The following is a 14,047-nucleotide window of genomic DNA, read 5'->3' as shown; positions in this document are numbered from 1 at the left end:
TTGCAAGGACTTGAATAGTTGGAGCAGACATGAATACGAAAATACAGCTGGAGTCTGGATTTGCGTGCTGGAGAATGTATGATCGCGATGCTAACGTTCATTTACTCCATGTAGCATGTCTTTATCAGGAGCACTTATCTCCTTCATAGTGGCCCGCGGCCTGGCTTTTGTCCAACATGGCTTACTAACTTTAGATGTTCAAAACTATTTAAAAAATGCGCTAAGGACAAGGGGAAAGAGAGCTAAAATACGACATCTTCATTTTGTATGAAATCAGTCAGCGTCATAGCCTCGTTTGGAGTGACTTCGTCAGCATCGCTACAGGGCCCGGCCAGCTGTGTTTGTTTGAGCGCTTGACAGCAATGGCAAGATTCCATCGCCGGTTACCGGTGGACGCTTTGAATTCATGGTTCACCTCCGAATTGCTGCCAACAACAGTGCAACCCGCTGTTGAGAGCCATTACTCTACTCATAGTGATGCTCGTTCAACGATCAATCCTGACCATCACATCGCTTATTACTGTATGGCATGTTCTAGGTATATCGACACACCAAGGACAGTTCTCACAATTCCAAAAACAACTTTCGGACTTTCGGCTGATTCCTTTTTCACTGAAGTCTAGCGTCGCTGGCTTGTTAACCAATATATCCCAAAAATTAGGGTTCCAGTTATCCGAGCTATAAAATTTCTGTTTGCGGGCCAAAGCACAAGGACTGCCCCACACAAATATGATGGATTGATATTGACGGGCTATAGTGTGTCCTACAGGGATTTGATTTATCCAGGTCTCCCACCTCCCCTCGAGGCTCCGTGCAGAGCAACCTGCAACCCAACTCCCAAAACTTTCCAATTTTCAACCCTTCTCGTGCCTGTCCTTCAAACCATCCATACTTATCAAGCCGTGGTTCTATCGTAGCAGTACCAATTTCGAGATGTCCGCTTTTGAAACCAGATGTTAGCCATTGTCATTCCCAGCATATAATACAATTCATTTTTGTACAAGATTCAAACAGCCACACTTACTGACACCAAGCAAATGTCTTTGGTTTTGTCACAACAATCCACCAACCTGCAGTCAGTCCCACGGAGAGCACATTTTCTGTCGTCTAACTCTCGAGGGGCCGGTTGAGGGTATGCCATGACTGACGTCGTGGTGATGCCTGCAAAGATAACAAGATTAAGGAAGAGCTTGATTTTTTTTTTTTTTTTTATCTGGGATAGGTAACTTAAAAATTATCCATTAGTATATTTTGCTGGCTGCTGGATTAAACATATGCGCTTACTTTCGTATGGTGTCAAGACTCAGGAGTTTCGGTCTCAATGTAGGTGAAAGATACCTTTACGAGATCAATATTGAATGCGGGCTCGTCATCTTTTTATTTTCAATTTATACTGTGCTTCCAAGAGTCCCTTGTCATTGAGCAATGCAAGTTTTAACACAAAATCAATCACATCTTGCGCTGTGTACATTTCTCTTTGTCCAGGTTCACAAGCAATGCATTATAACAACATGGACATGTATGTAAAGTACTTGTACTGTCCAATACAATATGCAGGTTTTCAAGCTCAAAGTTTTATCGGGACACCATAGCGAGGGATGAGTTCTACATGATTAGGCACTTGAACAGGGTATTTTCCTAGCGGGTTACTTCTCCGTTCTGCTCTGGCAATGACAAAACAGAATAATCATAGGTTCTCAGCTCCCTCCTTTGTATTTACGTCAGAAAATCGCGAATTAAATATATAGATATATATGCCTCCTATTTTTTCAGACTCCCAAGGAAGCCTGAATCACAAAGAAGAGTCTGCATATAGATAACACTTTTAGCTACTCCAAGCACCTGATAGTCGGGGAAACGATTACAATCTGTACATATTTATTGACGGGGAGAAAAGTCCTGCAACATGCTTGAGGGATAATCCCACCGTACACAAAGAAAAGGAAGTTGGAAGGTACACCAACGAAGCAGCTGCCTGGGTCACCCTTCCTTTCATTCCTCACCTTTGTCTTTTGCTAACCTAGCATGCTTGTAGCCCGGATGCTCGTCTATTCTTCCATTTGGCTCCTCGCGTTCCAAATTCCAAACCTCGAGGTAGTAGTTCCTGTGGAGCTTCTGACACAGGTTGAATCACTGCATGCAGGGAAAGTCGAGCTACGCCGTCATTGGCTGCATGCGTCCTGCAGGCTTCAATGAGAAGCCAATGCATAGTGGGCTGGTTGATGGTTCCATTTTACCTCGCCCATGATGATCTCGGCAGATCATATGTGTGTTGTGACTGTCAGCCCAGGTCGACCTTCCGACAAGAAAAATGATGGAGCCTCAGGTGCGTGGATCAGGGAATTGCCTCTCACATTAAGATAAGTCATTTGGCCTGAGGATAGCTGTGCAATCCTAATTTTTTATGTAATTAGTTCCCCAGAATGGTAGGACAGTTCTGGCTTGTCTTCGAATACACTCTTCAGATATGTTCTTTGCGTTTTCAGCATAGGAGGTTTGGTTGAGAAGATAAATGGTGAGATGAAAAAGCTAGTCCCATACGGATATAATGATAATATAAATTTTGACAGGAAGATAGAAATGTCATAACTTTCTGGACTTAGCGTGCAAACAAATTAGTGTGCAACAGGGGCAATAAGTACTATGATGAATAATGGTGTCCCTAACATTTTGGAAGAAAAAGGGGTCAGACCAGACACTACACTATCAGTCAACGGGAAAACAGTCATTCAACCTATACGCCAGGCTCCACCATGCAGGACACTGACTCATATGCACACCGCTCGTATCCTCAATCAACATCGCCCCTAAGAGCCGTATAATTTTTTCAAAACCGGTATTTACATCACAACTGTGGTGTCTAACCCACGTAACCAAGATTGGAAATGACATAATTCTCATTCCTGCAGGTCCCTTTTAGCTCCTCCCACTTTGTGCGGGGCTTGGTTGGATACCCAACCTAGCTTCCAATTGATGAAATGAGTTGTCGATCGCCAGGAAAATAATCCCGAAACTCCCAGCTATGCAATGTTCGACTATATCCCGTAGCTCTCAGCGCTGTAGATACTGCGCCTATGTCCGGGGTGGGTGGTCATTGTTCGAAGTGACGAGTCTGGTCCAGTGGGAGCTCGTACGTATGGGAAATATCTTGCTCTGTAAACTCATGGTAGGGTGCATCGGGAACAGAAGGGCTTGGAACATGCAAGTTTTGAGGCGGCGGATCATGAGGCTCTGTGGATAAATTTTGGTGTCCATGGAGCCTTGTATCAGTGCTGTCCCTGTAGTCTGATCTAGCGAGGTTCGCAGGCGATATTCGCGACGACGGGCCGACATTTGTCTCCGCAGAAAAACCAGGAGAAGTTTGATATCGAGCATCTAGATATGCCAACACCTGCTTAAGCCGGTTCAAGTCGAGGTTGCATATGTCGATGATTTTCTTGAGTATTTTGCGGACCTTTTGAGCGACCAGATATGTTTGTTCTAATTCCAGGAGTGTCTGCACGCAGATGGCTAAATAGGTGTACTCATTGGTTACGTCAGTGGTTTTAATCCTTTCTGCAATGTCCGATATGAGTACGGTGCAGGCCATCTCAATAATATGTAGCGCTATTCCACTTAGGGTGGTTGCATTGTTATGGAAACCCCGATAGTCCGCGAGAAAGTGCGCGATTTTGATAGCATGCAGTACACAGATATTTCGAAATTTGTCCGCAGTCTCTATCTTTCGCTTGTCAACTTTTCCAAAGCCAGCTAGTGGGCGATATAGGATAATGATCGCTGCACAATATTGCATACTGGGAATAAGGGAGAAAACATGTCAGCTCATTGTGTTGTTTCCAGTTTTGGTGACATCAGGGGAGGCATACTGCATGACTGCAACCGATGGAAGTCCGTCTTTTCTATAATATAGTTGAGGGTCCAAACGGCTGTACCAATGGTGGAGCTGGTCACCTAAAATGTTGATTTCCGCCATCGTACACTGATTTCGATTCCTGTAGTCAGACTAGTTAAAAGCTGTTTAGAATACTGTTATATCTGAACCGACATACAAACTCTCACAGACGAGTCCCACCAACTCCAAAAGAGAGGCCAGGAACCGGCCAGTAGCGAGTGTAATGGTAACGATGCATTTTCCTTAGACAGTCGAGGGACGGTTACGTTTTCGTCGAGGGTCAAGAAAAAGGAGCGCCCAAGATACAAACCCCAAAGTCTACATATGCGATGTCAGGCAAATTGCTTGAGTATGTCCCGGAATATCGACATTGCGGGATTAAAGGCTTACCTATCGAAAACAAAACATCCCCAAAAAGTAATCTGGCGAGCTTCCATGTCAATTTGTGGAATACGCTCATTGGAACAGTCACGGTGGAGGCCCATCTCAATCGCAAGACGGCAAGCTGTGTTTGTAAGTGCCAAACCCGCCATATCATTAGAGAATGCACAATATATAACTGATAGTAATAGCAATGACTGTATAGTCGTTACCCCAGGGTTTTCTCTCTCTTCTTCAAGTAATCTCGAAGCTTCAGCAAACAAGCACTGGTGATCACCTGGGTGCGATGGCTCCTTTCCTCTGTGGACTCTATCGGACGGCAGAACTAAAACACGTATTTCTGGCCGGGGTGAGATTCTTGCCGCGCATGCCATAATGCAATAGAGCAAAGTTTTACTGTAGAAGCCTGTTTTGCCTGCAGCCATATCGCGCATATAGGTCGAGCAAATAGTTCTGAGTGTCCATGTCGACTTCAAGGCGGGAGCCAAAAGGTGGCCCTGTGGCCCTTGCTCCCCATGCACTAAGAGTCGACCAGGGCTCGCCCTCCTCATGTTCTTTTACTGTTAGATGTAAGCTTGAGGTTGGGCCGCCATATTTTACTCTGCCATCTAGATGATATCTACCATCACAGAGACAAGCAATGACATTCTCCGGGTACGTCCTAATGAGTGGCGATGGGAGATAACTAGGAAATTGGTTGAGCTCATATAGAGTCATGATCTCGCGTGCTTGTATGCTGCGATGGAATTCACTCTCGCGAAGAGCCTTCTCGAGGTCCTCAATTCGATTGTGTAGTTCCCGGATATACCGCTTGGATGAGGGTCTGAGTCAAATGTTAATTGTTTTTATCTAGAAGGCATGTGCTATCGTGTGAGCAAACCTTTTCCGTTCGTCAACCTCGGGCCCCGGGCATGGTATTCCCAGCTTTTTGCATTTCTTGCAACCGCCATCCTCTGGTTGACACTACGTCGAAAATGACGTTAGAAGCGTTTTTCACACATTTACCCCAATACAAAAATGCGAATGTATTCCAATATTTCAACATAAATCTTGCAGCAGACCTTAATTTTCTTTGCTCGGCAATTTAAGCAGGCCAAAGTGAGAACCGTACCGGGTTTCCCAACTGTCTGAATAGTTTCCGTTTCCGGGCTGCCTTGCAGGCGGAGGCGAGAACGGGGTTGAATTCCAGGCCAAGGTCTCTGTACAACATTGGGTTGAGAAGGTTGGGGTCCAAAAGGTGGCGATGATGCCGGTTGTGGTGTCGGCTGGACTTGCTGGACTGGCGGCTGCGGCCGAGTTGCTGCTCCGGCTTCACGTTTAAGGTTCTCATCCCGTCCTTGCATCATGGCAGGGTCGACTCCTGACATCAACGGCGCGTACATGGGGAAATACAAGTCGGAGGGCTCCATCGTGGTCGTTGAGACAGGTCCAGCAACCGCTCAAGGGCTGCTGGGTCTGATTGATTGGCGTCTGCTCAAATATAAGGATAGCTGTTTATACGGGCTGGAAGATCAAGACGACCATCAGCTCCACCGTGTTCATTTCACTTCAGCGCTATTCAGCCATCGCCCAAGCAACTGAATCGATAATAAAAATAAAGAGAAATGACCGGGATTCAGAAGTCCACAAGTTATGTCCTCCAAAAGCAATGTACCAGCCCTGCAAGGCCGTGGTAAATAATGCAGAAACTGATCTTCAAACCGCCAAAGCGGTAGTTCGCGTTTAGCTTATCTGGAAGTTCTTCCTACATAACTGAAGTTCTTTCGAGAGGGTAATAGGCTCCTGTCTCAGCAGACGTTGGCAATGAACTCGCCGCTGTCAGTAGAATGTATCTCACCTGCTATGATGAATGCGGCATAGTGCTGACTGAGGCTGACCACTTTTATGCAGCCAAGTGACTAACTGGTCTGCATGTTCAAGGCCTTTCAGCCGCGGTCAACGAAGTTAGCTCACTATGTAGTAGTTAACTAACTAACTAGTTAGTTAACGTAATTCCCAAGCGAGCGAGCAGCCCAAGCGAGCGAGCAGCCAAATTCTTCCACCTACTAATTTACCTACTCATCCACTTCAACGCGCAATTATGCCACCAATTCGCTCTAAAGATGCTAGGAACTCTATAGAGATAGAGGGAAGACTTGAACTCGCGATAAATGCTATTAAAAAGTAGGAAATATCCTCTATTTCTGAAGCTGCACGCATCTTTAATGTGCCACGCTCTACACTTGGTCATAGACTCAGTGGTCGATCTTCACGGGTGAATTTACGCGCAAATTCACATAAATTAACTCCTGATGAAGAGGATAAGCTTGTTCAATGGATCCTAGACCTAGCTTTACGAGGACTACCACCCCGGCCTGCATTTGTGGAGAATATGGCTAATCATCTTCTTGCCATACGGAAGCCTAGCCATACAAACCACCCTCCTCGCGTTGGCAAGAACTGGGTGTCAAATCTAGTGGCACGCCGTCCAGAGCTCCAATGCCGCTTCTCAAGACGCTATAACCATGATCGGGCCAAGTGTGAAGACCGCAGGATTGTGGAGGATTGGTTTAAGACCCTAGAGAGGGTAATGACTGAGCATGGGATTGTGTTTGAAGATATTTACAACTTTGATGAAGCTGGGTTTGCAATGGGGCTCTGTGCAACTACCAAGGTCATTACTAGTGCTGAGCACTACGGACGAGCAACTCTTATACAGCCTGGGAATCGTGAGTGGGTGACTGCAATTGAGTCAGTCAACGCGTCAGGATGGGCCCCTCCGCCGTATATTATCCTCAAAGGTCACAATATTCAGGAAGGCTGGTTTGACGGGCTGCCGGAAGGCTGGAGATTGGATGTTAGTCCTAATGGCTGGACCACAGATGAGATAGGAATCAAATGGCTTACACGGCTGTTTATTCCAGCTGCAAATCCACGCAGGGTTGGAACCCATATTCTTCTTATTCTGGACGGGCACGGCAGTCATCTTACTCCGGAATTTGACCAAATCTGCAGTGAGAATAAGATTATTCCTCTCTGCATGCCACCACATTCTTCACACCTTTTGCAGCCACTAGATGTGGGTGTTTTTGCACCTTTAAAGCGCGCGTACGGAACCCTAGTTGAACAGCGAATGCGGCTAGGATTCAACACCATTAAGAAGGCAGATTTCCTAGATGCCTATCCTGCAGCACGTCGGGAAGCCTTCAAGGCTTCAAACATTCAAAGTGGGTTCAGGGCCACTGGAATAGTTCCATTGGATCCTCAATGCGTTGTTCAGCAGCTGAATATTCAACTCCGAACCCCTACTCCCCCAGCCAGCAGGTCAAGCAATTCAACGTCATCCTGGATCCTACAAACACCTAGTAACCCCCGGCAATTGCAGAAGCAGGTGAATAAGGTCAGAAATCTTATGGATCAGGATCAACCTCATGGGTTAGTGGAAGGCTTTGACCAAATAATCAAGGCCTGCGAATACGGGATGGTCAGCGCCATGGTTATGAAGAAGCAGTATGAGGATATTTTCAATGCAAATGAGAAAGAGAAGCAAAAACGCAAGAGGTCTACACGCAGGATCCCAAGTGCAGGGGGTCTAACTAGGAATGAAGCTCAGAATCTTATTATTCCTGCAGCTGAGCCTGTTGAACAGCCTGTTATTCAACATTCCGTACCTGCGGCCCCGGAGCCTAGACCCCGCATACGAGCGCCACAACGCTGCAGCAATTGCAATACTGTTGGGCATACAAGAATAAGATGTCCTCAACTTCATGTAATTTAATTTAATTTAATTAGTGGTTGGTGGGAGTAGATAATTTGATTTAAATTCTGGTTAGTTGAGATATGCTAGTTTTGCTGCTCGCTCGCTTGGGAATTACGTTAGTTAATCGAACGAGTTTGTCATCGCTCTGCTTCTTCACACAGATGCTGTTCCGAAGGCCTGTTCAAAATGAAAAATCCTAGGGCGTGCGATTCAACATTTGCCAAGGTTTCCGCAACGGAATGAGCGCCATTGTTTTCCATCCATCTGTATTCAAGTCCAAGAGGTCTAGGGCGGGGGAATTCTCTCCAATGATAGGATTCTAACGGCGCCACCGTGCTGAACAGGCCTCCAAGCTCAGCCAAGCACGCTGTTTTATAGTTGCATATGATGATTTTCTCTGACTCACCGAAGCTTCATGCATGTCAGGGTTGAGTGAGATCTTTTAATCTCGTTCGTTAAGATGAGACTGTCAGGGCAGTGTTTAACCATATGAAAAATCATTAGCATTGACATTTTGTTTAAACAGTATTTAGTGACTACACATATAACTGCAACAGTGTCAACGATGACCCAAGCACCCATGATATGGTATTTTTTTACTATTTGAAGGTGTGCTCAATTGAAGGTTAGCTAACTGGGTGTTAGGATGTCTTTTTGCGGGCGGTGTTACAATGGGAGTGTAAGTCTAAAATAATCCTCCTGAGCACTTCTTGTAGAACTCATAAACAACGAATGGATTTTTAGAGATAGCGATTACACTTTATAGAATAGATTAATATGCTCTGAAATATCTTTCTTTGAGCCTTTGGTTTATTCTCTTCTTTTCTGCTCTCAGCTACAGAACCTATGGACTTGCTGTAGCTTCTCCGTGTTCCCTATTTTACTAGTTTGATATAGTATCATCCACTCTACAGTTATAATAGTTGTCGCTGCAAAAGGCTGTATTATTGATGTGATTTACAATTATCCGATCTGGAAGATAATTTTTTTCTTCACTTTAATCTAATTACCATACAGTGATATACATATTCACATAGTTATTTCTGGGAAATGAATAACAAAATGTAGTAAATAATAATAAATGTTATAGCATGTCAATTGTTCCCATACCACTTCTTATTCAGCCTTTTAATATAAGTTTGTTATTCGATTCAATAATTCGATACGCAAGATTTATTGCTCATAGATAAATATATTCCTTGTTGCATTCTGCACCTGAGACAAGGCCAACAGCTGGCCCCGTCCCCGGTGGCTTTCTCAAAAAAAAAAAAAAAAAAAAAAAAAAAAAAAAAAAAAAAAAAAAAGCGGGCCAGCCATGGAATGGAATGTATGGAGTTCTCGAAGTTTTGTTGTTGCGGTATCTTGAAAAGCTCAAGAATAAACTCTGGCAAAGCCTCCAGAGTAACGACAATGCAATGATGTTTCTTGGGGTTTTCCTTTAAATCGTTTTAACTCCTTTTTACAGCTATCCAACACCTTATCGCATTCCTTCGACCTCTGGGAGACAGTTTGCAAGGTCTCCCTTTACCGGATGACCCGAATCTTTCGCGGGTGGGCCGCTTCCGCCCTGCGCGGCGGTAAATCTCATGAAGCTCGATTCGATTTCATCGATCATTTCCTTCATGCAAGCATTCAATTTAGGGGACACTGGTTGCGCGGAAAAGAGCTTGCTGGATACAACAAATACATGCATCCAATTTTCTTTCTATATAGGTTCCCTGGTTCCGTCTCTGTTCGTCATGAATTTTCCATCACCATGAACCGCTTTATTGTCCACCCGAAATGTTAAATACGTACTCTCCTAGATACCCCCTCCTTTTCATCCTGCCTGCTGTCTCCTTAAGGTGAAGAAATATCGCTTGATGAAATGCATATATGTCTGCACACTGTAACAGTACATGAGCATGTACAGTACATGCGTTCATACGAAAATCCAGCCTGACTGAATTCAGGTTATTGCACCATTTCCACGGACGATTTCCAGGTAGATTGAAAAGCCCCATTTGTGGCTAAAAGTGTGCATGGGATATTCCATTATTCAGTGGGAAGGAGGTAAATTCATTCGAGACTCAGCGCTGAAAAGCGTATTAGAGCTACACATGCAGGATTTCTGTTTTCCCCATCCCCTCTTTTTTCATATTATTAAATATATACATCAATTTCTTTCCACCTCTCCTTCACAACTAAAGCACAGGTGATGGTATACGCTGTTTTTACATCCCGGGAACCGAATCCCTGTTTCATCCGAAATTAATTTTCGAATACCCATCGTTCGTTTTCGGGAAGGCAGCGTCTTAAGACTAATTTACGTGGTGATACCAATGACGCCTGTACGTAAAGAGATTTAAATTAGCCCACGACCTCGTGCCACAATCAGCGAACTAGAGATATGAAAATACATACCACAAGCGGGGCGGGTACCCGCATTGCCAGTTTTCTTAGACTCTTCATTTCCGCCATTTCCAAGGTCATCGGTACCCGCATGGACAACAACGGTACGCTGATTCATTCATACAAAGAGATTTACTGGTTAGCAATCGCCAAAACTGTAGGGAACAGGAAAGAAAGTGGGGATAGATGAGGACTTACCCCAAGAATGCTATGCTCGCCAATGAGCTTAATCTGTGGATCCTCAATGGTACCAACGGCATTACCTTCTGCGTCAGTGGTGATGTTGCCTAAGTCTCCGACGTGACGCTCAGCATCAGTGGGCGCGCCGTGGGCTTTGCTGAAGGGGTTGACTATTGTTAAGAGGCATGTTAGCTCTAGCCCTCTGAGAGTGGATTATGGATATTGTCGGATGTAGATGTACTGATATGTAAACATACAGTGAGGGCCAGCAGAGGTGCAGCCATTGGTATTGTCGCCGAACTGATGGATGTGGAATCCACGCAGGGCGTTTGGGTCATTGCCTGAAATATTATATGAAATGACGGTGTTGGAGGACTCAGAGGTCTGCTCGAAGGTTACAGTGCCTTTCACATTGGAGTCACCACGGAGGACAGCGACTACAGCAAGAGAACGGAGAGGGGAGATGTTAGTTCAATTTGCGTTACGAACATTTCTGAAAAAATTTTAAAGGGTTGAGTGCATGGAAAAAGATGGTTATGGCCTAGAGTTTGGAAATATGCTCACGGCCTCGGCAAGATTACTCCATGACCAATCTGCCAGGTACCCAGGAACCAAGGACCGTGGATGAAACTCCCAGGAGTTGCATGAGGAGGGACGGGAAGAATAGCCGGGGGAGGGGAAAAGCTTAAAGTAGAGGAAATCGAGGGAACAAACTTACCAGCCTTGACCATTGTGACGGGACGTGAGCTAACTGGTTAAATACGAAGACAGGAGGCTAGTTGTTGGATGAGGATGAATTGTGGGTGACGGATTCGTGCAGTTGAAGGTGATATAAATAGGATGGCGGAGAAGCAATCTTCCAAGTAAGCAGGTTTTCCTCTTCGATGTCATTTCCTTCCTCAGGAGGGGAAGGCTGACTAACTGCCCCGCCATCGATCGGCCGAGGCTCAATGTGTGGGACGTCTAAGTGGTTGTATTAGCATGCAGGCAGCTAAGGCATATATGTGCGGTGCGCCAGTCCGTGATAGGCAGCCTAGGGCCAACACCTCCCCTCGGACTAGCAGCCGTACAGATATCTATCTAGAAATCCTATTAATTATACATGAAATTGCAAAATCAAATCAAACAAATCAGACAAACCAAGCAATCTATCAATCAGGTTGTTGTTTCCACTTCTTCAGCTGATTGTAATTCCCTTCTTCTTTCATATAACCTGGCTGGTTTTTCAAGAGTTCATCTCTATCCAAAGAAATTGCAGTGTATAATCCTTGATTAGATTGGCTGTTCATAAGATCCTTCTCTTTATCTTGTTCTTCATCTCTCTCTTTACTTTTGTTCTTTGATTCTTTCATCATTTTAATCTTTTCCTTATTATTTTCCCTCCATTCAGCATCTGCTAGATGAGGGTTCTTGAGCCAGCAGATATTATTACGCTAGGTAATCAGAGAATTGAAAGATAGTTGATTCTTCTAAGTAGAATAGCTAGGAGAAGAATGAAAAAAGGATAGAAAAGGTGGGCAGTTCTCAGAATATGCAGGCATGCTGAGGGTTATGTGTATGATGCGTAACACATGGTCACGTATACGTGACACCATTCCCCGACAGAAAAAATGATATCATCCTCAATATCGATATAAGCTAAAATACATGCTTTTTATAACATACAAGGTAGGAAATATTAAGGACGTTGACACCGGGCGCGTCATCTTGTATTGTCTCAGTGATGTACCATTTGAGGGCAATTTTGTATAAGAATATCACAATCTTCCCATGATTCTTTTTCATGACTTCATTGCACTTTTAATTGCTGCTTGTGGGATTCTTGATGTATGTGAGAATCCACAATTTCTTCAACTTTTCAAAATTCATTACCATTCACAATGCAGTCTGATTTGATGAGCAGTGATTGTGAGGGGTGTATGTATGTATGTATGTATGTATAGGTTTAACGTCCCGGAGAAAACACGGGCAGCGCCCGTGTTTCAGAAGCCTCCCGAAGGGCATGGAGACGTGCTACGCTGGAGAGATTTCTATGTACACAAAGAGAGAGAGAAAACAGAATCCAGGTGGCAACTCTTGAGAAGACTCAGCTCATTGCAAAGGATTTTTCTGAGCTGCGCATCCACTTCTGGCCCGACGTATGGCCATTCATGGTGGGGTTATAGTGTGGTTCCCTGAGGGGACCGCCGCTGCCGTGCCTGGAAGGCTTTATAGTGAGCAGAGAGGGATACCTCTCTCAGTTGATCAGAAAGCTGTCTGTGCTTCTAACATCAGAAGAAAGACAGACAAGATAAATAATGAAAGAAAGAGAGGGAAAGTATGTGTTCTGAAATGAAAAGAATAAAAGAGAGAGGTGAAGGAAAGACTGTGTCATCTGCAACACCTTGTAGTCACGTGACCTGGCACAGACCCGGGGGAAAAGAGAGGGGAGAGCACTGAAGAAGGTTGTGGAAGGAAAAGAGCAGAGAATGACAGAGAGAGCAAAGAAAAGAAGGAAGAAGAAGCATTTGAGCCGATAGAGACAAGGGCAAACGAGAGGAAAACAAAGCAGAGTACGCGTAGATACAATGCCGGCAGTCAAAACCATATCAGCTGAGTCAGACACGTAGACCGTACTGATTACACCACAGCTAATTGAGACAGATGAGCCTAGTTGTGCTATCTGTACTGTCTGCATAGACTGCGATGTCCCTGGCAGTTGCACTAGCTACCGTGGGTGTACTCAGCAGGCCGGCCTCGTGGAACTGCTGCGGGGGTTGTCAGATGGTTTGCAGCCAGCCGGCTGCGTTACCTTGTGCAGTACCGTGTGTAGAACTGCGTGCAGTCCAGCAGTTCTACAAAGTCTGTAGGGGTCAGAGACCCTAGATAGGCAACAGCTGTCGCCCGGTTGTGTGGCCGTGCTGCTGGCCTCTTGGGCCAGTGAAGAAAGTGCCTCTGTGAGTGTCGACAGAGCACCAAATGTTCTGGGCTCTTGTTGTGTCCACAGACACAGGTGAGCCTCGCATCTGCATGCTGGAAACGCCTGTGGTACCAGGAGAAGTCCCCATGAGAGGAGCGGAGTGCGAGCCAGCGGTGAAGGGCATGCCGTGGCATGGTGAGCTCCGGAGGGGCCTTCACTTGGTATTCCACAGTCGGCCTGCTGAAACTCCAGCCCCGGTACCAGTCAGAGAGCTTGCCACAGGCTCCACTCCACCACTTTCGCCTTGCCTCTTGGCTGAGCTGCTTGGCCACTGTGCGGACCCCACTGACTGTGGGTGTGGCCTCGAGACCATAGGCTGGGGCTGCAGTGGATGAGACTGCCCGCTTAGCCAAGCGGTCTGCTTCCTCATTGCCCTCTATCCCCATATGCCCAGGAGCCCACTTCAGGCCGACATTGTGCTGTCTGAGGAGCTCATGGCAGCGGTTGTATGCTCAGTTTGAGGAGGCTGCTGCACTGCCCCGTATGCCCCAGATGACTGAAGGTG

At 45.5% G+C, this 14,047-nt stretch overlaps 6 protein-coding genes across 6 annotated transcripts in view; 2 read left to right on the top strand and 4 right to left on the bottom strand.

Moving 5' to 3' along the window:
- Positions 1-1,471, bottom strand: part of HCAG_00645 (predicted protein) — a gene marked incomplete at both ends in the record, with an annotated part of 2,783 nt that extends 1,312 nt beyond the window's left edge. Inside the window, 4 exons of the mRNA XM_001543549.1 lie at positions 96-164; positions 553-619; positions 796-940; positions 1,395-1,471. Of these exons, the coding sequence (XP_001543599.1) occupies positions 96-164; positions 553-619; positions 796-940; positions 1,395-1,471 (358 nt within the window). The remainder of the gene's footprint in view (positions 1-95; positions 165-552; positions 620-795; positions 941-1,394) is intronic.
- Positions 1,472-3,091: 1,620 nt separating this feature from the next.
- Positions 3,092-5,619, bottom strand: HCAG_00644 (predicted protein; the record flags this gene model as incomplete). The annotated part of the gene is made up of 6 exons (XM_001543548.1): positions 3,092-3,777; positions 4,050-4,210; positions 4,283-4,397; positions 4,897-5,096; positions 5,154-5,226; positions 5,385-5,619. The coding sequence occupies 6 exons, from the start codon at positions 5,617-5,619 to the stop codon at positions 3,092-3,094; spliced, it is 1,470 nt and encodes a 489-aa protein (XP_001543598.1).
- A 1,025-nt stretch (positions 5,620-6,644) lies between these two features.
- Positions 6,645-8,778, top strand: HCAG_00643 (conserved hypothetical protein; the record flags this gene model as incomplete). The annotated part of the gene is made up of 3 exons (XM_001543547.1): positions 6,645-7,813; positions 8,546-8,637; positions 8,729-8,778. The coding sequence occupies 3 exons, from the start codon at positions 6,645-6,647 to the stop codon at positions 8,776-8,778; spliced, it is 1,311 nt and encodes a 436-aa protein (XP_001543597.1).
- Positions 8,779-10,317: 1,539 nt separating this feature from the next.
- On the bottom strand, positions 10,318-11,314 carry HCAG_00642 (superoxide dismutase; the record flags this gene model as incomplete). The annotated part of the gene is made up of 5 exons (XM_001543546.1): positions 10,318-10,340; positions 10,416-10,512; positions 10,602-10,753; positions 10,841-11,020; positions 11,302-11,314. The coding sequence occupies 5 exons, from the start codon at positions 11,312-11,314 to the stop codon at positions 10,318-10,320; spliced, it is 465 nt and encodes a 154-aa protein (XP_001543596.1).
- Positions 11,315-12,463: 1,149 nt separating this feature from the next.
- On the top strand, positions 12,464-12,748 carry HCAG_00641 (predicted protein; the record flags this gene model as incomplete). Its single annotated transcript, XM_001543545.1, has 2 exons — positions 12,464-12,504; positions 12,643-12,748. The coding sequence occupies 2 exons, from the start codon at positions 12,464-12,466 to the stop codon at positions 12,746-12,748; spliced, it is 147 nt and encodes a 48-aa protein (XP_001543595.1).
- A 622-nt stretch (positions 12,749-13,370) lies between these two features.
- Positions 13,371-13,928, bottom strand: HCAG_00640 (predicted protein; the record flags this gene model as incomplete). The annotated part of the gene is made up of 1 exon (XM_001543544.1): positions 13,371-13,928. One exon carries the CDS (start codon positions 13,926-13,928, stop codon positions 13,371-13,373), a length of 558 nt encoding a protein of 185 aa, XP_001543594.1.
- Between the last annotated feature and the right edge of the window lie 119 nt (positions 13,929-14,047).

Source organism: Histoplasma capsulatum, genomic scaffold (assembly GCF_000149585.1).
Source record: "Histoplasma capsulatum NAm1 scaffold_1 genomic scaffold, whole genome shotgun sequence".
In the NCBI taxonomy this organism is placed as follows: domain Eukaryota; kingdom Fungi; phylum Ascomycota; class Eurotiomycetes; order Onygenales; family Ajellomycetaceae; genus Histoplasma; species Histoplasma mississippiense.
The sequence above is the reverse complement of the archived record's forward strand: the minus strand, read 5'-3'. Positions and strand labels throughout refer to the sequence as shown.